The sequence below is a fragment of the Harpia harpyja genome, chromosome 6, assembly GCF_026419915.1.
Source record: "Harpia harpyja isolate bHarHar1 chromosome 6, bHarHar1 primary haplotype, whole genome shotgun sequence".
Classification (NCBI taxonomy): Eukaryota; Metazoa; Chordata; class Aves; order Accipitriformes; family Accipitridae; genus Harpia; species Harpia harpyja.
In genome coordinates, this window is record NC_068945.1 from 17880225 (window position 1) to 17901652 (window position 21428).

The following is a 21428-nucleotide window of genomic DNA, read 5'->3' on the forward strand; positions in this document are numbered from 1 at the left end:
GGGAGATCAGATCCATTCTCAGAAGGAGGATTTGCTGCTTCTCAAAAGGTGAAGGAGTGATACTGAAAGAGAACAGAGGGAGGCAAGGTTGCTGTTTCAGTCAAGGAGGGCTTTGCTTTGAAGGTGTTTGGTTTATTTTCTTTTTTTGGTCATGAGCAAGGGGAAATCCCACATTGGCTTCTAGACTATTGATGACGGCAACGCCGATCATTTGTAACAGGGATGTAGCTGTCTGCAACTGTGTGAGTTGGATTTCCTGAAAAGAGGTGTCCCAGAAGAGTCTGTGATAAATCTTAACATGCTTAATAAAAATAAGTTCTTGATAGCATAGGAACATCTTGCTGTGCAGACTCTGTTCATGCTGCAGAACTTTGCATCTTGAAGAAAATAATTAATGAAAAAAACCCATTTGGTCCAATCGCATGCAGTTCATAGTGGCTTTCTGACTTAATTGGGTTTTGTTCATGTTTTTATGTGTCTGTAGGCTAAAATCAATTTACTACCATCTATAGACTCCCTATGGCTCAGCAAAACTTTTCTAAAATGTTTAATAAAGAGCTACGATTTTAACATGAGAGATGCCACATGTAGTAGCTACCTTTGTTTATTATTCAAAGGCCATGTTCCAAAACAGATAAAGTCAGTTTCAAAACCATCTATGGAAATAAAGTCTGTAGCAGCAAGAGGCAAAAGAAACAAATGTTAGACCCATTTGTGGAGGTGAGAAACAACTGTCTTGATAAACATTGCCTTCTTTCACTGACAATTATTTTAAAGCACAGTCAATTTGAGGACAGAGCTGTGACTAAGCTGAAGGATGGATCACTTTGTATACCCCCAACTGCTATAAATCAGTTTAAACTTTTATGAACTAACTTGTAACAAAAAGTACAGAGGTGTAATTACCCCTGCTTTTACTGCTTTAAGAAGTGGGAGCCCAAGCAGACCTCTCTGCTCTTGACACGATATAACTTTTTGCTTACTGAACAGTTTCTGGATTGAAAAGGTAGTAGATGAAGACCCTGGAGCCCAAGCACTATGCAATTGCAGTGAAATAACCTTCTTTGAAGCTGAGCGCGGCAGGGTCTGAACCAGCTGATGCTTGTGGAGGCTTATGGACTTCAGAAATACTGTCTGATGGCTGAAAGTTGTAATATCCTAGCGCGTGAGAGTAGTGTATCCAGAAATAATAATGGTGATGATGTATCCATAATGGGTTAAAGGTATGTGAGAAGAGAATTCCACACTGAAGCCTGAAGCAGGCTTTTCTGCATAGCAAGAGGACTGAGAGCCCTTTAAGAAAGAAGTAAAAAAAATTTGGCGGGGGATAGAAGTGGTGGTGATCTGTCCTCTTTACCACGTGCCAAAAAGACTTGTTCCAGTGAGCAATGCAAGTCTTTACAATGGGACCAAGCGTCCACCTTTGCATGTTTGTTTTCAGTTAATTCTGAAGCCAGAGCTGTGTGGGCACATTGACACCTTTTCTAGGCTCATCTCTTGAATGTTGTTTCAGAGTTTCTACCCGATTCAGACAGATGCTAACATGTGAATCACTTGTATGTGGTGTTCAGAAATGTTCGGGGGTGCCTTAAAGGTAGCATTGGGTTGGAGGTAGGCAGCAGTTCAGCATGAGTGTGGTGGCAAGGTGTGGTGGGGAAATGAGTTTTAGAGGGTAGGGTGTGGATGAGTTGGGCTACAGCATGTCTCTGGCTGTGTTTTGCTAACAGCCATGGTGCCAATCCCTCAGTAGGTTAGTGGGACGTCAGTGTCAATTTGGGGTCCAGGCAGTGACCTGGGCCTTGAGGGCTGCCTGGACAGCAGAGGTGCAACTGACTTCCCAGCCACACCTGTGAGTGACTAATGCAAAGAGGTCTCGTGGCTGCAGTCCTTTAGCATGGGAGTTTTAAGTGTGCTTCCCTAATGTCTTCCCACAGTTGTGGTGCCCTGAGAAGGTTCTCCAGGAGAACTCTGAAACTCTACTCGTTGTGCAGCTGAGTAAACTTCCTTTCCTTGAAGTACTCTGGATGGCTGTGGGTTGGAAGGATCCAGATCCACTTGATGGGAGATGCAGTGGCTGAAATTTTGTCCAGCAATAAGTCACATCTATAAACTACTAGGGCAGGAGGTGGCTTTTAATTAACAGAGATTTGGAAAAGATCTTATGAACTTCCCCATCCAGAGAGGCGTTCCCTTCCACCCCAGTCTCTCACCCCAAGTGGCTGTAGCTATTAATCTCTGGAAATATCCAAGGAGAAGCAGATCATAACAAGTCAATGTGTGCCTCACAGCAAAAGAAATGTTCCCTTTTTTCTAGTTTCTTAGCCCACAGGTTTGGCAATATTGTCAGATTCTCCCACTCCCACTCTTCTTGACACAATTGCCGTGTCATTCTTTTCTTATACAAAGTGATAGCTCTACCTTCTCAACCAGCTTCAGATGCTGGACTCTCACACATGTGTTGGAGTAATTTTCTGTTCCTGTGGATGAGTTTTGTCTGCTCAGTCAGCCCTGGAGGAAGAGATGCAAACAAGTCACTTTGTTTTACAGGCATGACTTCCATCAGGGATCTAGTGTGGAGAAAACTGTCTGGAAAATAACACTGAGTGGCTTGAAATGTGTATTACAGGCTCCCTCCTATATAAGTGGGAGTGCGTACACTGAGGGGAGAGTTGCGGTAGAAAACGCCAGTGCCAAAGGTCTGTTCTTCACACTTGAGTGGCGGATTAAATTCTCTTTCCATGGTCCTTCTTTCTGACTAGCTGTGATGCTGTCACTGGGCTTTTCCAAATGGGGTAGGTTAGAGTTTGGGTGTAAATGCAACTGACAGTTAAGACCAAGCAGCACTTTTGGAGACAGCAAATGGATCCATTTGCAAATGCTAATGAAGGAGTTCTTGTTTTTCTTCCACCTAAATCCTACAGACAATCATTTTATTGAGGGAATCTACCATGCTGTGCCATTAGGGAGAAGAGGGGATAAAAATTATTTTTGGAGCCAGGGATGAAGGCTTTGGATGGTAAAGTGTGATAAAGAGAAACCCCAAGTGGGTAATTTAGTATCGTCTGAGTTGGATTCCATTCTTAATTTATCCAAGAATATGATCCTTATTCTGGATTAATATACATTTTAAAATGCAAATACCTGGTTTTATTTTACTTCTAGGACTTTCATTTTAGATCTACCATCAAAGCTGAATAAGATGACATGCTTGATGGGCTTGAAAAGGCATAACAGGACATTCCTTTTAGAAGAGGAGGTAAAGCTGTTGCACTTCTGCTCTGTGGTAGTGCAGCAGGAATAGCCTTTCTGATTATCTATGAAATACATACAACATGCCAGTCATTCCAGTAGCCCAGCAGCAAGAACCTAGAAAGTTCATGGTCTCCACAATTCAGTTCTCTCTGTCACTTTGGCCTGATGACTGGGTTTCTTTGGTTTTGCTCCAACAACAATACTCTTGAAAGTGGCATCCTGCATTTTGTTGATTCCAGAACAAATTCAGACTTTGTGTGACTTTTTTGAGGGAGGGAGGGTGAGAAGCTCCCAACTCCTGTTGCGTTACTGAGCACCAGGCAGAGTTTTCTTCGTTGTTTCTAGTGCATGGGCAATTTAGGGGGGAAAAAACCCAAAACAACCCCACAGCCAAAATCATACCTTTCATTATGCTTTATGCTTACTTTTAGCTGGGATGAGGGATTTAGCTGCTGCTAAAGGCATTGGTCCATGAGAACATTTATTGTGTATGTCACAGGGCGAGTGGTTAGGCTATTAAAATTTATGAATTTATGGTCCTGGCATTTTTGGGGTAGGGAAGGAGGTTTGAAAAGTATACTGTACAAATTTGATCTGGTATTATTGTGAAGCTAGTATTTTCATTCTTAATGACTGTTTGTGAGTCACTGTGTGGGAAAGATGAGTTTTAAAAGGACAGTGAGGAAAATGAAATCATGTGTCTAGAATTGCTCTAAAGGTGATGTCTGATCACTGATGTGCCACAGACTGTTTCATTGAAATGACAGAGCAGCTGTCAGTCCAAACAGAGACATCTGCTTTTTGATGCTGTTAGAAAAATCTCTGCCTGGGGCTCAAAGTTTTTTTGAGAAAAGTAACTAGAAATCCCTCAAGAGAGTAGTAAGAAAATGGTGTAATCACTCAGGAAAGGTGTTAGATGGATAACGTGTCATAAAGAGTTACTCTAATTTGTTGAAGAAGCACTTATGCTCAAATTAGCTTGTTGATGGGCATATATCATAGAAGGTGCCTTCTGAGATTTGAGTGTGACTGCAATTGATTGTAGGAAAATGAAGGAAGTAACACTAAACAAGTTCTGTTTCTGAAGAGCAAATATTGTGAAATAAAAAGCTCCATTTGCAAAAAATAGGGAAAGAAATTTTTCCTTTAAGAGAAAGAGACCTGTTTTGAAAGGAAGGATCTGTTATGAGAGGAAGTTCAAATTGGAAGCATGGGTGAGAAAGGGAAAAGATGTAGTTAGCAATGACGTTTTGTAACTAGCAAAGGGCTGATACACTTTCTCAGAAACAGTTATCTTATGTGCTTGGGCTTGTTTTCATTGTAGCAAAATTTTGGAGGAATCTTGGGAATAGGCACTAGTCCTCAGGGTATGCTGGGGAGGATCATTGCTGAACAAAGCAGCAAGTGGCAATGCTCACATGGGCAGAAGTATCTAATTGAAGGAAGAGTGGAAGGGAATAGAAGAAATTAGATTTGAGTCGTAAGCTGTTGAAAGTGCAGTGATCACTGCAGCAAAAATGATGAGCAGAAAAACAGTATTGAGAGCAAAACAAAATGACCTGGGTACTCCAAGTCATCCTTCAAAAGCTAGTTAGGTCATTTACCAAGTATCTGATGACAGCCTCAATAGGTCAGGACAAAGTGAGGAAAGACCACAGAGGCAGACTGATATTGCGTTGTGGAAGTCAGAAAGGAGCTAAGAGTTACAAGAAGAGATGAAGTGCAGTCATCTTTGAGGGTTTCACAGTTGATGAAACAAACTGCTTTACGGTTGCAAGTCATTTTTCTTGGTTAGGCTTTCATTCTCCTGAATATGCAAGTCCAATTGTGCAGGACTGGTTTTTATAGAGACTGATTTTAGTTAGTCACTGTAGTGTGAATACTAGCTTGTAAACGATAGCTCTTAAGTATCTGTTACTGAAAAGGGGACTGAACGGTTCAACTTGGGGTGTGCAAGTCAAATTCTGTGTGATTACCATCAGCTACTGGGAAATAGGGAAAACTTAAAGTCAGTGCAAAAACCTTTACCTTCCAACTTGTGCCTTAAATGTGGGGAGAGGGTATATTTTGGATCCAGAGAAAAAAGTGGTGTTGGAAAGAATGGTCAGTGTTTTGCATCAGTGCTTTCCGACTGTAGTTTATTCTAGAGAGCAGCAGCGGGACGGATTTGACAATGAGGAGGCACTAAAGAGTGTAGAAGTACTTGCACAGGTGGTCTTAAACTCAGTAAAACTGAAAATTAAACAACTACTGAAATGTATGTGTTAACTCGTGTGAACTAAAGCAAAAATTGTTCAAATTAGTGAATGACGGACTGAAAATCTGGTCTGCTGGTACCATACCGTGAATTTCCCCAGATTTACTTCATCATGGGGGACAAACGGTTCCACTCTTGGTTTCATAAGCAACTGAGACTTAATTAACACTCAGAAATTGCTTTGAGATCTTTGGGTGAAAAGCTATGAAGTTCTACTGATATTTGATTAAATGCAAAGAAAAGCGATGTTTTTCTTGGAGAACGATGAGAGTTTGAACTTCCATCACACGGAATCATTTTCTGCTGCAGAGACCGGTGTTTTTTGATCAGCATTCTTATTCTTGGTGACAATGGCTTGTTTTGGTAGTGGAGATAAAGAGAACAGGAGCAGCATTTGTGCTATGTGCCATGTTGGTATAAAAAGCCTCCATCCCAATGAACGAGCAGGGGCTCAGCTCACCTGGTACGTTCAGCCTTACATTAGGGCAAGCCCCACAGTAGAACCTTTAGGGATGTTCACTAAATCAGTTCTTATCACACATGTGCAACTGGGTGCTACTTACCTTGGTCAAGAAAACTGATTTAAAACCACTTGGAAGGTATGGGGGAAAGCTAGGAATAAAGAGGAACTTCCTGATCTTCTGCTATAAACCAGGCTGTCCTCTTGTTCTGCAATGTTGAGTTGATGTGGACTGCCTTACCAGTGGGGAGGAAGGCTCTGCAAATGTCCCTCCTCCTTCCCACATTATCATGGCCATGTAGCGAGGCATCTTTGGCTCAAGTGAGGCACAGGCTAAAACAGCTGGGGAGGCTGCTGTGGACTTGTCAGGGCTAGTCTCCTGCTGTTGCTACCTTCAGGTGAAGGTCAGAAGAAATACCAGTTTTGGCTGGTGGCTTATGCATTTCTCTTGCAACCCCGCCGGGGAGAAGGCACAGATCAGATGTTTAAATCCAGGGTGATCTGTTTCCTGTGACTGCTGATAAGAAATGTAGAACGTAGTGTTGATTAAGATTGAGTTGTGTAACAGAAGCATTGTTTGTGTAGAATGAGACATGGTGCCCAAATAAAGGCTGGGAAGGAGCTTCTTCCACACTCAGTGATCCAGAGGAATCTGAGACCATTTTAAAGGCGTTAGCTCTCCCTACCCCCAGATACAGTTCACCACAGGATCACCTGGGCATTTCTCTGCTGCTTATGTTTGCTGTGGCTCTGTGTGGTGATACACATTTTCTGTTCAATGGGGACAGGGAGGAAGGTCTTTGGCTATTCTAAGAAAGGAGCTTTGATGGGAGAAAGAGAAATCTAATGTTTGTGTACACAGTTGATTAATTTAAGGTTACAAGCTGCCAAAACACCTTCTTAAGCTATCTGCCAAATAAGATCCATAACTTCAAGCAACATGGAATCAACATTTACTTCTGACAGTGTCATAAAATTCTGTCCAAACAGGATTAGCCTTCCTTTCGGAAGTGATTTAAAAAGAAAGAAAGAAAAAAAACCAAACCACTTAAGGCTATTACTACAAAAGATTGAGCTTCAGTGAGTAAATACCTGTGAGAATTTTGCAAGGATGAGTGAAGACTATATAGATAACAAACCAGTTACTGGTACTTTACTAGTAACTTTTACTAGTTACAGTACTAGTACTAGTTGCTACAATACCTCTCCTGTGTAGAAAGGCTGAGAGAGCTGAGGTTGTTCAGCCTGGAGAAGAGAAAGCTCCGGGGAGACCTTATAGTGGCCTTCCAGTACTTAAAGGGGGCTTATTAGAAAGATGGGGACAAACTTTTTAGTAGTGCCTGTTGCGATAGAGCAATGGGTAATGGTTTTAAACTAAAAGAGGGTAGATTTAGAGTAGATAAAAGGAAGAAATTTTTTATGATGAGGGTGGTGAAACACTGGAACAGATTGCCCAGAGAGGTGGTAGATGCCCCATCCCTGAAGGCATTCAAGGCCAGGTTGGAAGGGGCTCTGAGCAACCTGATCTAGTTGAAGATGTCCCTGCTCATTGCAGGGGGGTTGGACTAGATGACCTTTAAAGGTCCCTTCCAACCCAAACCATTCTATGATTCTATACTTAGAGCATCTGCTGCCTAATATCTCAGGACTATTCCTGTGGCTGCTGCTCTGGGAAGCAGTTCCATGGTGCTATTCAGTATCTGCCCCCACACTGCCAGTAGAGGAACTCAAAAGGTCACCTATGAAGCTCCAGCCGTACTGGTAAAAGAACCAGGTTTTTTCCCATTACTTCTTTTAGAGCATTCTGCCCAAAAGTTGTCACTGTGTTGGTAGAACCTGTTGCGTTTATATGTCTTAACACTATTAATGGAGAAGTAGTTTGACCAAAAGTAGCCTGTATAGTTTAAATGGAAGAACTAATTGTGTAATTTATTTGCAAACACAGACTTTCTACTTAGTATGTATTTCTTCTAAAAAAAGAAAGCATGTCTGCTTTCAGATCAGTCAGTGGTGGGAGGCAACTAAAAAGGTTGGAAGGTTAATGGAGAACTTGTTTGTGACCTTTTTTTTTTAAAAAAAAAAGGAACAGAAAAAAGAAAAGCTGCTTTTCTGGGGAGGAGAACAAGCTGCAGGGGAAGAGGGAGGTGGGTGCTGTGATGATAGGTCAAAATTCTAAGTTTCTAGTTTTACATAAACTTAATTCACAGTAGCAGGAACGCCTTGTGAAATGAGAGATTAAAAATCAAAACGAAATTATTTTTGTGTGAGAATATGACCTGTGGAGAGTGATGTATGCCACTGGCAACCTTGATCACCCTCCAATCTGCAAAGCCATTCGGCATCACAGGAGCAAGGCAACATGTGAATGCTGAAACACCTGCAAATCAGGCTCAAGGAGCAATCAAAGTGTGATAAACATTAATTAGTATAATACACAAACCCTTAATGGAGGAAGGAATGTTGATTACACTATCTCACTTGGGATTTCTTTGTCAGAGATGGTATATGATGACAGTTTCTGATTACACTTACTCAGATGTGAAGTAAGACTTTTAAAACTGCTTAAATATGGAGACAGAAGAGCATAAAGCAAACAAGTTGATCTTTCGCTGAGTGGTTGAATGTATTTGACTTTTTATAAAAGCATGCATTTTGCTTTTTTGCCTTTCAAACTTCTGAGGTGAACTGGCTTTGAATGCTTCCCTGGATTGCTGTAAACTGTAAATGTCTTAGCAGCCTTTCCTTTGCGCTCTCTCCACCTCCATCCTGCGATGTGGGAGAGGCACTGGGGCAGAGGCACTGCGTGGGAGTGGGGAGAGTGGGGGGTCAGGCTTCTCACAGTCTGTTTGTGACTGTGCTGGTCATTGCTGCATGAGCTCTGAGCTGGCCCACCGCAGTGTGTAGGAGCATCTATATGCAATCAGGCTGTTTGTAAAGCACACTCTAGTGCCTCCTAAAACATTATACTTTGTTAGCCAGCCAGAACACGCTTAGATATTCTAGGCTAGCTCTCTAGGCCTGCTTCAGTCTAGTGCATTGTGCATCAAAGACCTGAGTTATGGGTACCAGAGGCGATGCATTGATGTTTCCCCATCACTTCAGCAGTCTGAGGAGCCATAAAAGCCCGTGGCCTTTTTCCAAGAAGATTCTTGGACAAATTAAAACTTGAAAAAGTTTGACATTTTCTTCTTCTGCACAACATACAAGTAGAAGAGAACAGTGATGTGCTTCTGGGTCCTAGGAAAGAAGTGGATGAGGAAGGGGCTCAGCAGCCTGAGAAGAAAGGTGGATGTTTAGCTCCCTCAGCACCCCTTTCTTCTGCTGCTTTCATCATGGGATGATGTCTCCCCTCCCCTAGGAGGTAGTCTCTCCTCATGTCACCAGTGTTTCTCTTACTTTTGGAAACCCACTGAAACTTGTCCTAGAGGTTTAGTGGTACCTCATTCATCAGTAGTGGTATCATGCCAGTTTTGGCACTGGTGCTGTGGAAGGATGAATGGCAGCCAGCACCGTTATCTTCCCTTGTTACCCTGCTCCAGCATCAGCCACTTGGAGAGTCTGGGGATGTAATAAAATACAAGAACCATAAACTCTATCCCTTCTAATTCATGCCTCCTGCAGTGAGGGAGGAATTTAATAAAAGCACACTTTGTTGAAAAAAAAGCAGCTTGACTTTTAGGCAAAAGGCCAAGGTTTTATAGAACAAATTTACCATATGTACCCTGAAGTTTAGAATGGCAATGCTGAGCATCCCCCTGCTGTCTCTCAGGGCTGGGGCTTGGGCTGGGAGGAGACCAGAAGCCTGACTTGCTGTGATGTGTAGAGTCCTCATTTAAGGAAAAAGTCATTTAATACTTCAGCTGCCTTATCCTCCTGTGCAACTTCATTTCTCATTCTGCTCTGTAATGTTCTTTCTCCTTGGTTGATCGCTTACTTTTGTACTTCAGACATGAAATTGAAGTTCTTTGGTATTCTGGAGAGGTTTGCTCTCAGCCTCTGCTGCCTTGCCTTTCTTGTTCACCTTGGTGCGGAGCTTGCGTCTTTTCTCTCCCACTTCCCAAGTTTTGTCATCTCTGTCACTTTTGGGTGATGTGTATGCTCAATATAGACAGCAGAGGGTCTCCTGCTGCTGTGATGCTTCCTTCCAGTGGAATTCTGTATTGCTCAGCCACCTTTCTGGGAATCTGTCAGCCTGTCTTTAAACCTGCTCTGATTTTAAACTTTTTTTCGTCTGATCCCTATCAAATATAGATGATAAAAATCACAATTCTTTTTTGGCATTGTGGAGTGCTTGGAGACCCTCATAGAAATATAGTATTATTGCCAGTGCTGACAACTGACAGGCAGTGTCCAGCGTCCTGGATGCAAGATTCCTAATGCCTCAAATCTTTTTCCTATGGGAGTAAGAGAACAGTAATTTTCCCCCCATGAGAAGACACAGACGCAGCAGAGGAGGTTTTTCAGTAGCCGCCTGAATGTGAGATTTATCAGAGGAGTTATAAGGAAGTAACAGGAAGTGATCTGCTCTGACTGCAGATGGGACAGAGGATATGGGGCCAGCAAGGGAGGCAGTGAGGTGGGAGGAAGTATTCCAGGGACCTGCTGTGGGTGTTGGAGACAGTTGCCTCTAAAATGGAGAGGAGCTCAAGGCAGCAGGATGAGGGCTTTAGGAGAAAGGAGAAATGAGATCTAAGTTGGGGGTGAGGCGCAGGGGGCTTGACTGCAACAATATTTCAGAGGGACAAGAGAATGTGAAAGCTTGAATCAAAGCAGCTGAAAGATTGGCTTTAATATCTGCTTAGATCAAAAGTAAAAGTCTGTATGGATTAAGAGATAATCTACTAGATAGATTTAATCTGCCACATGCATTACTTCCCCAAAGAAAAGCATTGGGAGGGGAAGGTTGGGTTGGCTCTATGCCCAGGATTTGAAGGCAGGTGATATATTCTCCTTTCTTCTGCAGGCCCCCTTTTCACTTGTCCCAAAGCATGCATCCTGCCCAAAGGGAGGGGTTGTTGCTATACGCCTCCTGCTTCTTTGCAACTCCAAAGTCACGTTGAATCTTAACTAAAGGGGTTTGTCAAGCAGAAAAGAGCACCGGGAGCAAAATAACACAGCAATAACTAATAAGATAGGTGTGGGGTAGGTTCAGATGCTGATGGAGTTTTTGGCTGTCTGAGCACTGGGTTCTGAGGGGCAGTAATGGGCCATTTTATTAACACTTACCCATCCTGTCCTGATTGCAATTGTCTTTCAAACAAATGCCACTCAGTAACACACTCCTCCCTAAATGGAGGTTGAGGTCTGAATGCCACCTCGCTTCAAACACTTTGCCCCTGAAATCCTTGGCAACAGCCCTCTTCCATCGCTTCCTGTTTCCTTTCTTTACAAACACCAGGTTGACTCCTTGGAGTAAGTTCGGTTTCCACAGTAGTAGAAATACTAAAGTTGCTGGAGGACACTTGAACGTGAAGGTGGGGGGGAGTTTTCCATGTATTTTTTCAGTATCAGTATGGTATTTTGTCTCTTTTAACTAACACATGCAACTGTATCTTGAACTGTACCCGCATAACAGTCATGCACTTTTCAGAGCCTGTACATGTGATGGAATTTGGATTAGTTGGATTGAGGGGGTTTAATAATTTTTTTCATAGTTGTCTTGCTCAGCAACAAATAAATTAATTCTGTAGACTGGTGTGTATTCCTTCTGTGTTGTGGGCCTGCATCTGTACCACCTCAGGTGAAGGTTTTCCGCAGATCTCTTAAGGTCAGTGGGATTTGGCCTGTCAAATCCTAAAGTAGGAGATCACAGGAGAAAGTACAGGGTTCCTCAGAGAAGAGCCATCATGGTTTGAAACACCTGAGCTGGCACTGGGCAACTTCCCCAGCTTGTGCTGGGAGCGGGCCGTCTGCCTGATACTGTCCTTTTATGGGTGAATGTAATCACTCTCGGTTTTATTTGGTGGGCAGTAGGGATGGATGAAGCTACAGATGTCTTCCCTCTTTCCCTTCTGGATGCACCATTACTGTAGGTACTAGCTAGGGCACAGTAATTGCCAGTCATGTTCTGGTTTTGGGGATGCTTCCTTTTTAAGGAGAGGTTCCAGTGAACTTTAAATGAGAAATATGTATGCAATACTGTGGGCTGAGAGGTGCTTTGCTTTCTTCCCCTGATGCTGTCCATGCGCTATGGGAAGCATTAGTACCCTCTCACCAAGCACTTTGTAATAGCCAATGCACTGGCTATGTTTGGTGGGGGCATAAAGGGAATTGTGGCACCATTCCTCTCCTAAACTGGGTATCCTGGAGGTTGAATGTTAAATGTGGAAGTGGTTAAGGCTGAAAGGTAAGGATAACTCGGATTCCTCAAAAACTCCTTTGCTTCTTCACAGCTAGCGAAAGAGTGAGTGTGGGAAGGGGGAGGAAGAGGTTGATACCTGGTAAAGCATTGGGGATAACATGGGGTAGGAAAAGGGAGTGAGGAAGTGTTTGACTGCCTCATTTGACCCACTCACATTCATGGAGCAGAAGGGAGGAGAACAGTTGCTGGTTTCCAGGCCTGAGTTTGCGTAACTATTTGCTTAACACTTCCTTCTGGGAGAGAAACATGTGCCTTGTCAGCCCCTGAGAATTGCGTCTGGGAGTCAGCAGGGTACTGGCTAAAAGACAATTGATACCTTGCTTTTATTTGGAGCTTCAGGAAGGCTTTGTTGAGTTCTTCTAGGAGAGGGGTCTACTCACAGGTGAGAGGGAAAATTGCATCATTGATTTGAGAGAGAGCTGCAAAGCAGAAATAAATGACCAATTTTTTCAGCTTTGAAGGAAGTAAAAATAGTCAGATGCCCCCAGGAGCAGTACTGGAAATAGGGTAAATCAATACAATTACGAAACATCTAGAAAAGAGGTGAACTGTGAGGTGGGAAAATTTGCTGGGGAGAACAGTTAGGGAAGACTTAGGTCCTTTAGAGGCATCTCACACTTTAACAAAACAAGGCAATGGGACAGCCCTATGACATATGAAATTTGCTGCAGACAGGTGCTAGGAAATGCACACTGAAAGGAACAACAGAAACCACTCTGAGAACTTATCAAGTGTATAACTGATGTGGACTTACTCCACTGAGACAGAGAGAGGGTGTGGGAAGGAAATCATGAACAGATTTGTACGTAGTGTTGGTACAAAATACAAGCTGTTAGGCTGTGTTTAAAATAAAAGGATGGGGAAATGGAGAATAATTCTGAGAAGGAGAATCTCATGAGGTTCAGTTTTTCTCATCTCCCACTCCAACAAGAATAAAGTAGAAACAGGCTGTGTGCTCTCCTGCCATATGCATCAGGAAGAATTTTCATGCCTCCAGAAAGAGGGGAGCACGGCTATAAACAACAGAAACACTTAAAGCTGTTTAGAGAAAGAAGAACTGGGGGTCTTTCAGAATGATACAAGGTGAGCAGGCTGCTTGTACTTGCTGTTTTTTCACTACCTACAATGGGGGGGCTTTAGTGAAGTCCATTTCTGTACTGTAATAGGGAATGTGCTGCACAGAGTGCAAATACTTGAAAAGACGGGTTTGGTACAGTTTGAAAACGGGAATCATGGATCACTGCTGATGTCAAATTTGTTGCTAAAAGGAATTACAAAGACAGTGGAAAAAAACATGAGAGCTCTCTACTCAAAAGCAAAGAGGGATTTTGGTGAAATTTAAGGACAATACTTGAGATTGATTTTTACAGGCACAAAATAATCCGATGGAACTCATTGCTACAAAACATTGCTGAAGTGGAGTGCTATCTCTCCTAATGGGTTGTATAGCCATAAAAATACTCTTTGCTGGTTTCATTAGAGGGGTGAAGATTCAGAACAATTTTCAGCTTTTGAGCTTGAAGCTAGGGAGATCCTGATAGTTGTGCGTGGGGAAGGAAGGTCTCTTCTGAGAAGGTGACTCCATAGTTACCTATAGCTGATGCCTGGTCCCGATGTCTCTCCTAGGCTCTGGTTGAACCTGCGTGACAGTTCCTGCAGCATGGTAGCAACTGTGCACAACATGCTAGCAATTTGTCTTGCCCCTGGCTGTAAGGTGTCTGCTATAAGCTTTGTGGGAAGGGAGTATGTCCGTGTGGTAAACACAGAGGTACTTAACCAGTGACCACTATCCCCTGCTGCCAAAGATGCTTTTCACCTCAGTCCCAAAGCATTTTGTTGCTGATCTAGTTATGCAAAAATTGTGCAAGTTAGCCTGCTTTATTGCTCCAAATGAGGACCTAATGTTGTTTAACTGATGTGGAAACCAAATCACAAAGCTGTGAAGCAACGTGGAAGAAGTGCAACAAACTGCTGGTATGCTAGAGGACAGGATAAGCTTTGTGAGTCCTGAACTCTGCTCATTAGCATGTGTTGCCTTTCATTTTTAGCAAGTAATTTTTATTAAAAATATGTTGGCAGTTGATAACTGGCTGTGGCTTTCTTGTCAGCAGTACCTGCAGAGAGGTGTAGGGCTTGTGGCAGTCTGGTGTCGCAAAAAAGCTGCAGTTCTCCATCTTTCTGTGCTGTGCCTCAAACAGCCGTAGGAACATTGTTCTGTGAGTCACAGACTAGACCTACCTTCATGTCAGAGTACATAAAGCTCTCAATGGGACTGAGACAAGCATATCTCAGCCAGCACTATTTTGCCTTGTGAAGCAATCCAGTCTACCGAGATTCACATTCTTCCCTGAGGGCCTGGGCACTGGCTGTTGCCAAAAAATCTCTGGCTCTGGATTCTTCATCTTAAGAAAGGTGCTTGCCTCCTAGGATCTCTCAGCGGGTGGAGGCCAGCCGGGCACAGCTTCAGGCAATTGGTGAGAGAGTCACACTGGCCCAAGCGAAGATTGAGAAGATAAAGGGCAGCAAGAAGGCTATTAAGGTAGTGACTTCAGTGAAGGCTGCATGGCCTCCCTTCTTCCTTCCACCTTCTCTCTTTACTCCTGATGTAAGCTCTGGAGTGCTTGGCTGCTGCAGCTGCTGCCTGCTCACCTCTCCATGCTTTGCTGCTGAGTAGGTTGTGATGAGAATCCCATTCCTGACTCAACCAACTGATGATTTTTAGACACATGAGCCACAGAGCGCCAGGCCTTATGAGGCCTATATAGGTTGCTTCCCGAGAAAGAGAAAAGGCATGTGCAGAGCTGAGCCCAACACCCTTGCATTTCAGGCTCATAGGCACTTTGGCTATTTGAATGAAAGCTGCTGTTAGAGAGCCTTCCCTTCAGTGCATCTTAATCCCAAAGAGCCATGTAAAACTGGTGAAAATCCTTCTTTCCCCATTCCTGCTCCATTTTATACAGTATTTCCAACTCCCTTCCTGCCAGTGGAAGCCTTTTTGCCAATGATCTCCTAGTACTTATATAGATAGAGAAGCTCTGGCACTTCCAGTTTCAGAAGTGACAGCCCATGTGTGTTTCGCTCTGTGCAGATAGCCCTTAGGAGCCTGTTGACTCCAAGGCTGTCCATTCCCACTGGCAGCACAGATTGTGTGCTTACTCCACATGATTCTGTATTGTAGGATTGCCTACTTGTTGGGATTTTTCAGTCCCTCCTTGTTTCTCCACAGGTATTTTCCAGTGCCAAGTATCCAGCCCCTGAACGGCTGCAGGAGTACAGTTCAATTTTTGCTGGTGCAGAAGACCCAGCTAAACAGAAATGGCCAAGACACAAGATTCAGAGCAAACACCGAATGCTGGATGAGAAGGCTCTGCAGGTAAGGAGGAGGAGAACAGACCTTGAGATTAACAGCCTCCCAGCTTCTCTTTGCTTGTTTGTCTCTGATGAAGGAGACCAGGGCTTTAAGATATAGGTGGGAGCAGAACATCTTTTCAGCTTGGCCTGTCGGTAGGGGTCTGTGAGGTCAGGCTGGGAAGCTTTCTGAGCTGCCAGTTTGAGAGGGCCATGTCAGTACAAGCCCTTGGCTGGGTGGTTGAGTGCTCTGGGTGGCTGTCAGCTGCCAACTCTCCAGAGCAGTTCCGTTTCCTGCAAGCAGTGCTGGTGGGTGCTGCTGGCTGGGCTTAAGCCTTTGGCTGTGCATAGCAAGGCAGCTGGGATCAGGGTCATAATTGTTTGAAAAATAGTTTCTGAAGGCTCTAATATAAGCAATGGTGAGAAGGGAAAGGTAAAGGTGCTTGTGAGTGTGTCAGGAGAAAAAGGAGTCATTAGAGTATTTTTCTGTCCCAGGGAAGCGTTGCACTTGGGTATTGTCCCTCCCTGGTTCCCAGCTAAGTTTTACATCTTGGCGGGGAAGATGATTTTGCTTCTTTACATCTTTTGTTTGTGCTTTGCTTCTCCTTTGCCTTGTGTTCAGCTATTGTAGGTTGCAAGCCCTTCAGAGGGGCTGAATCTCTCGGTACCCAGCACAGCTGGGGCTTCCAGGTGTGCCCATAGCACAGATGCCTGCAGCTGGTGGTGTTGAAGGAGGTCCTGAAGTATTGAGTTCCCTTTTAGCCTGTGGATTGAGTGGCTGAGAGGGGCTTCTTAGGGAGGTCTGAGAAGTGGTGGGTTTGGCAAGAAATGCTACCAAAGGATTTTCCAGCAATTTGTGTCAACATTCCTGGGTTGGTAGGAGGGGAGTAAGAGTTGCTGCGCCTGAAGTTGGAAAGTTGCTGTGTATGTACTGTGCAAGGAGTAGTAAACGTGCTCATCCTGGCAGGTTAGGGATCAGCCTGACAAGTTCCCTGCTCATGACCCCTAAAGAGACTTCCTCATCCTCGTGTGCCTTGGCCCAAAAATAAAGCTGCCACTGAATAATTCATCATGCTAAACTTTACTGAGTTTTAATGGAGTTGAGACCTCACACAGTGAGGGAAGCAGGGTTGCTGGCTGAATGGACAGCTGGCAAACTCGAGCATGGTTTCTGCTTCCTTCAAGCCCTGGCAGTAGCGTGGGGCAGAGCTGCTGGCCTGCCACGGGAGGCTGATTATGGTTGTGCTATTTGGCTGGTGGCCCTATCCCATCAGAGCATGTGGGGCAAGCAGAGGTAGGCAGTGAGTAGGCAGGGGAGATTCTCTCCCACCCTGAAGGGCTGGTGCCAATGTACAGCCCCTTGCACAGGGAGGGGATTGAGAAGAGCATCAGCTGGTAAAAAGCAGTGTCCCGCAAAGAGCAAATGGTGTGCCCATCAACTGGCCCACTGGCTCCAGTAGGTTCTGCATGCCCTTCCCCACAGCACCTGCCATCTGCCTGTGATGCCACCTCTTCCCCGTCCCAGGCAGTCTCAGTACCATTGCCATGTTCTGCCCTTCATGACCAAGGCTGCCATCTCCGCAGGGACTTTGTTGCAGGCCCTGGGGATGTTTGTATTTGTTCCTCCCCTCCTGTGACGCATCTTTCAATCCTCCTTTGGGGTTGTTGATCTTTCTCTGGCTTTGCTGACCCTGCCCCATGCAGCAGTCTTGTTACTCTTGCCAAGCTCACACACACTAGCTCCTGCAGCTCTTCTGTGGGGCTGGGGGATGCTGCTGTGCTGGCAAGGGGCTGTCAGCTGATGAACGATGGAGGGGACTGTGCCAGGAGCAGCTGGTGTGCTGAGTGGGGCTTGGTGTGGCCAAGCTCTGACCATGTTCCAGGGGGACAGGCCCTTCTTGACCATAGCTGAGCACGGAGCCTGATGTGCCTTGCAGTAATGAAATGTGACAGAGGGAAGTCTAATGTTTGCATTTATGCCCTCCTCAATTATTCAGGGCTTTCAGCAGAGGCTCGCTGCCTGTTTTCAGTTCTAATGAGGGCCTCTTTGCTGGGAGCAGTTGCAGTGGCCTTTGCTAACTTCACTCATGCACGCACGCACATGCCCCACCAGGAAAGCAAGCTCTGCTCGTGTCAGTTTGAGGGTAGGTGGTGGCAGCCTGTGCTTAGCATTTACAGTTTGTGCTCTGGGGGAAAAGCAGCTGAGCTGGAAATGTGCGTGGTTCTGCAGTTTATTTAAAAATGCTTTCCTCCTGGGAAATTCTCCTTTCCCTCTCCACACCCTAAGCAAGTGAAAACTCAGCTGTTGAGAGGGCACTGTTTAGGTTGGTAAGGTAAGCACTGTTGGATAGGAGTGCCAGAAACAAGGTCCTTGTGGTAAGCCTGGAAAGCCACTTGCTTTGCATGTTGCTGTGGTGGCAGCTAGGCAGGGTTCAACAATGAGTTGCCTGCAGCCCTGCGGGGCTTCTCAGGCGCTGGGCACTGCCTTCGCAGTGGGAGCTGTGTCTGGGTGCTGCAAATGCCTCTCAGGAGGCTGGAAAACAGGGTGGGAGACATGGTCTGCCTGGGGTTGGGAAGATGTCTAAGCAAAAGTTACAGTCCACTGCTGGAGTAACCTTGCTAGGCTTCAAAAATATCAGTAACTTGGCATGTCCTTGTGAATTCTGCCTCTCTTGGAAGTCCATCATGGTCATGGGGAGGCTAAACCAGGTTTTTGCTCATCTTCAAGTGCTTTTCGACCTAGCCTCAGCACTCCATTGGCATGGGGGGAATGGGGTTTCTGGTGTATCACACCAATTCCCTTCGTAATAGTGTGTGCTTAGTTAAACTTAAGAACCAGGGTGACTTTATATATTTTTAGCTGTAGGCTCTTAGGAAGAAAAATGCCTGGAAATGCAGTGTCCTTAGGGGTGTGATCCTGCCAGGTGCCAAACCCCAGGTTGGGGTGTTTGAGCATTCAGGTGCCCCCCATGACTTCAGTATGTCAAGGTTGCTAAACTTTTGGCTTAAGGCCTTAATGTCTGTATAAGAAAACTAATTTTTAAATGGCATGTTAACTTGTGGAATTCATAGTTGTAGGATATTATTGACGGTATGTAGCTGTTCTAAAGTTCAAAACAGTTCTAGGTACTTGAATAAGACTAGCACTTCGGTAGCATTTAAATTAAAAGGATTATGTAGAGGCTCACGTTTCAGAGTAATACTCATGCTTAGTGCTTTTATAACTGCCTTAGATGTGACTTATAAGTAAATGTAGGTAATGGTTGGTTTCTCACTACGCCCTTAAAGTGATGCACAGTCTTCCAGTGCTAATTGAAATCTACAAAGAATAAAAAAAAAAAAATTACTTGAGGGCTAAGTGTATGTGAACAGTTCTAGCAAAAACATCAGTACTTCCTCATGCTTAAAAAATTAAACATTGGGAAATGAATATTAATGATCAAAAGAACCTTTATTTTTGAATCTCTGCTTCTACAGTCTCTAAATAACAATTTATATATTTTTGCCTACTTGCTTCTGTAAAAATTCAAGATATTTATTTCAGTGTATTTTTCACAAGTTGGAACGTGTTATTTGGGGGGGGGGGAAAACCTAAATCAAAACCTTCCAGGTCTTTTCTCATAGCATTTTTATAGATTCAGAGCATCACACAGACTCTTAGTGGATTAACTGAGCTGTGACTAAGCCATTTCCCAGGATTTCTGGCTACCGAATTCAAGACTGAAATTTCAATCAGCAGGAACTGCTTATGTCACTGAGATGTGGTCTTAAAACTGAACCAACAGTGGTCTCCATTTCCCTCATACAAGTACAAGGAGGGAAGAAGGACTCAGAGAATGGGATAGGGCAGGGATGCTGGAAGTAGTGAGGCAGTAGGAAGCTGTGGGCAGAATTTGAAGTGGTCATCTTCTGGTGACATAAGAAAATCACAAGTGCGGCCAATTATTTAACCTGACAAACTTCTGGCTAGTGTTCTGTTTTTTTCTGGCATGAACACTTACCACCTCTTAACTGCCAGGCTGCTGCTTGTCCTAGTTTGTGAAAAAGAACAGGAGTTGTGAAGGGGCTGAGGAAAGGTGTGGGAAGGTGTCTGGGGTGGAGGTTTGTGCATCCTGGGCTGTCTCTGGATTCAGGAACTGATGCCTTTCCTCCCTTTACAGCAAAGTGTGCTGTGGGCACTGAGCTTCATCCCCCAGAGCATGTGGCAGCGGGCGCTGTCACGCTAGCTGAAACACTGGTCTGATCTGGGATGGCAATTCCTGTGCTCTATAAAAGTCAAGCAGTTCAGATGTAATAAGCCCTTTTCTAAAGGGAGCTCTATATATTATGCATGAAGTTTTAGAACCGAGAGAGAGGAGATTTCAGTTCATTAGAGTTGAAAACTCCTGCAAATCCCTCAGGCTTTGCAAAACCATCTGGCACACGTTCCACCCTGCGCACTCCCTTCTGCCTGATCTCTTGCCTAGTGTGCAGGCACTCTGTTTTTTCCTAACTACTTTTTCTTTCGCTTTCCCTGTGTACCCCACTGGTGGGATCGCATCTCTTAAAACATCAATTGAAGGCAGCAGCGGGGAGGTAATAGAGATGTTTGGGGGACTCTTCCTGCATGAAAATGTCTAGTAGTTGGAGACACTGTAACAAATGCCTTTTAGACTGTGGTGCTTGATCCCTGCCTCGGGCTATAGAGCCCGAGTGGTTGTTTTATTTTGGTGGATCCTTGCCACAGCAACACCTGTTCAAAATGACACATCCATGGCACCAAAAGCACATGCCATGAGTCTGAACTGCTGAGATTTGTCATGAGCGTGGGGCTGCAATGTTGTCCATGTGCTTCCTTGCTCAAAGGGAAGCGGAGAGGGAGCAGTAGGGTTCCCAGCCCATGCAGTGGATCCAGCAGTGTGTGTTGTGGTGGCTGGGGAGAGCTGTCTCAGCAGCTGTGGTTTTAGTGTCTTACCACCTGTTATCTGTCTTGCAGGAGAAGCTCAAGTACTTCCCTGTGTGTGTGAGCACTAAAATTCACCAGCAGGATGATGCAGAAGAAGGCCTTGGCAGCCTCCCCAGGAACATCAGGTCCCTCAGCTCCCTGCTGCTCTTCAACACCACCGAGAACCTGTGAGAGCTGGAGCAGTGCTGTGCTGCTCATCTGCCCCTGCTTGTCCTCAGAGGAGCTATCCCTTCCCCAGGGCAGCAGTAACTGCTTGCTTTCCTGTGGGTCTTACACACCAGGCTCCTGGTAGGATAGGGCTTGGTACCTCTCTGCTGACTTCCAGCTAGCAACCCTTTCTTCCCCTTGGGTGGAAGGAGTTGTTTTGTCTGCACCTGATCCTCCATTCACCTGCTCTTAACCCAACCTTGCACTTCCCTTCCCCAACTTAGTTTTTCCTGTCATACCCCTGTAATAATTTCTCTCTGGCCTTGAGAGCTGCTGTCACTCCTGCCCTTCTCTGCCCCATGTTCCTACCTAGGTTCTGCTTCTTCTCCTGATGGTTCCTCACAGCAACACTTTACTGCTGTTGCTGCTTTAATGTCTCCACTGCCTCTCACTGCAGTTCCCTTTCCAGCTGGGCTTTGCCTCATGCTTCTTCCTTCTTCCCATACTGAAGAGCTTCTTTAAGCCCTTCTTGAGCTTTCAGCTGTTGGATCTCTTCTTTCTTCCCCTGAGCCATGGTTATTTTCCCTCTTTATCTTTCCTCCTGCCCCTTGAGTGACAAGTCACCAGGAGAGACTCATGTCCTGCTGCAGGTTGTAGG

The 21428-nt window shown here is 44.7% G+C and overlaps 1 protein-coding gene across 7 annotated transcripts in view; it reads left to right on the forward strand.

Moving 5' to 3' along the window:
- WASHC1 (WASH complex subunit 1) overlaps positions 1 to 21428 on the forward strand; it is a 45354-nt gene that overhangs the window by 18810 nt on the left and 5116 nt on the right. For all 7 annotated transcript variants that reach the window (XM_052788865.1, XM_052788866.1, XM_052788867.1 and 4 more), the window contains exons 3-5: positions 14758 to 14869; positions 15557 to 15703; positions 20654 to 20790. In XM_052788865.1, the coding sequence (XP_052644825.1) occupies positions 14758 to 14869; positions 15557 to 15703; positions 20654 to 20790 (396 nt within the window). The remainder of the gene's footprint in view (positions 1 to 14757; positions 14870 to 15556; positions 15704 to 20653; positions 20791 to 21428) is intronic.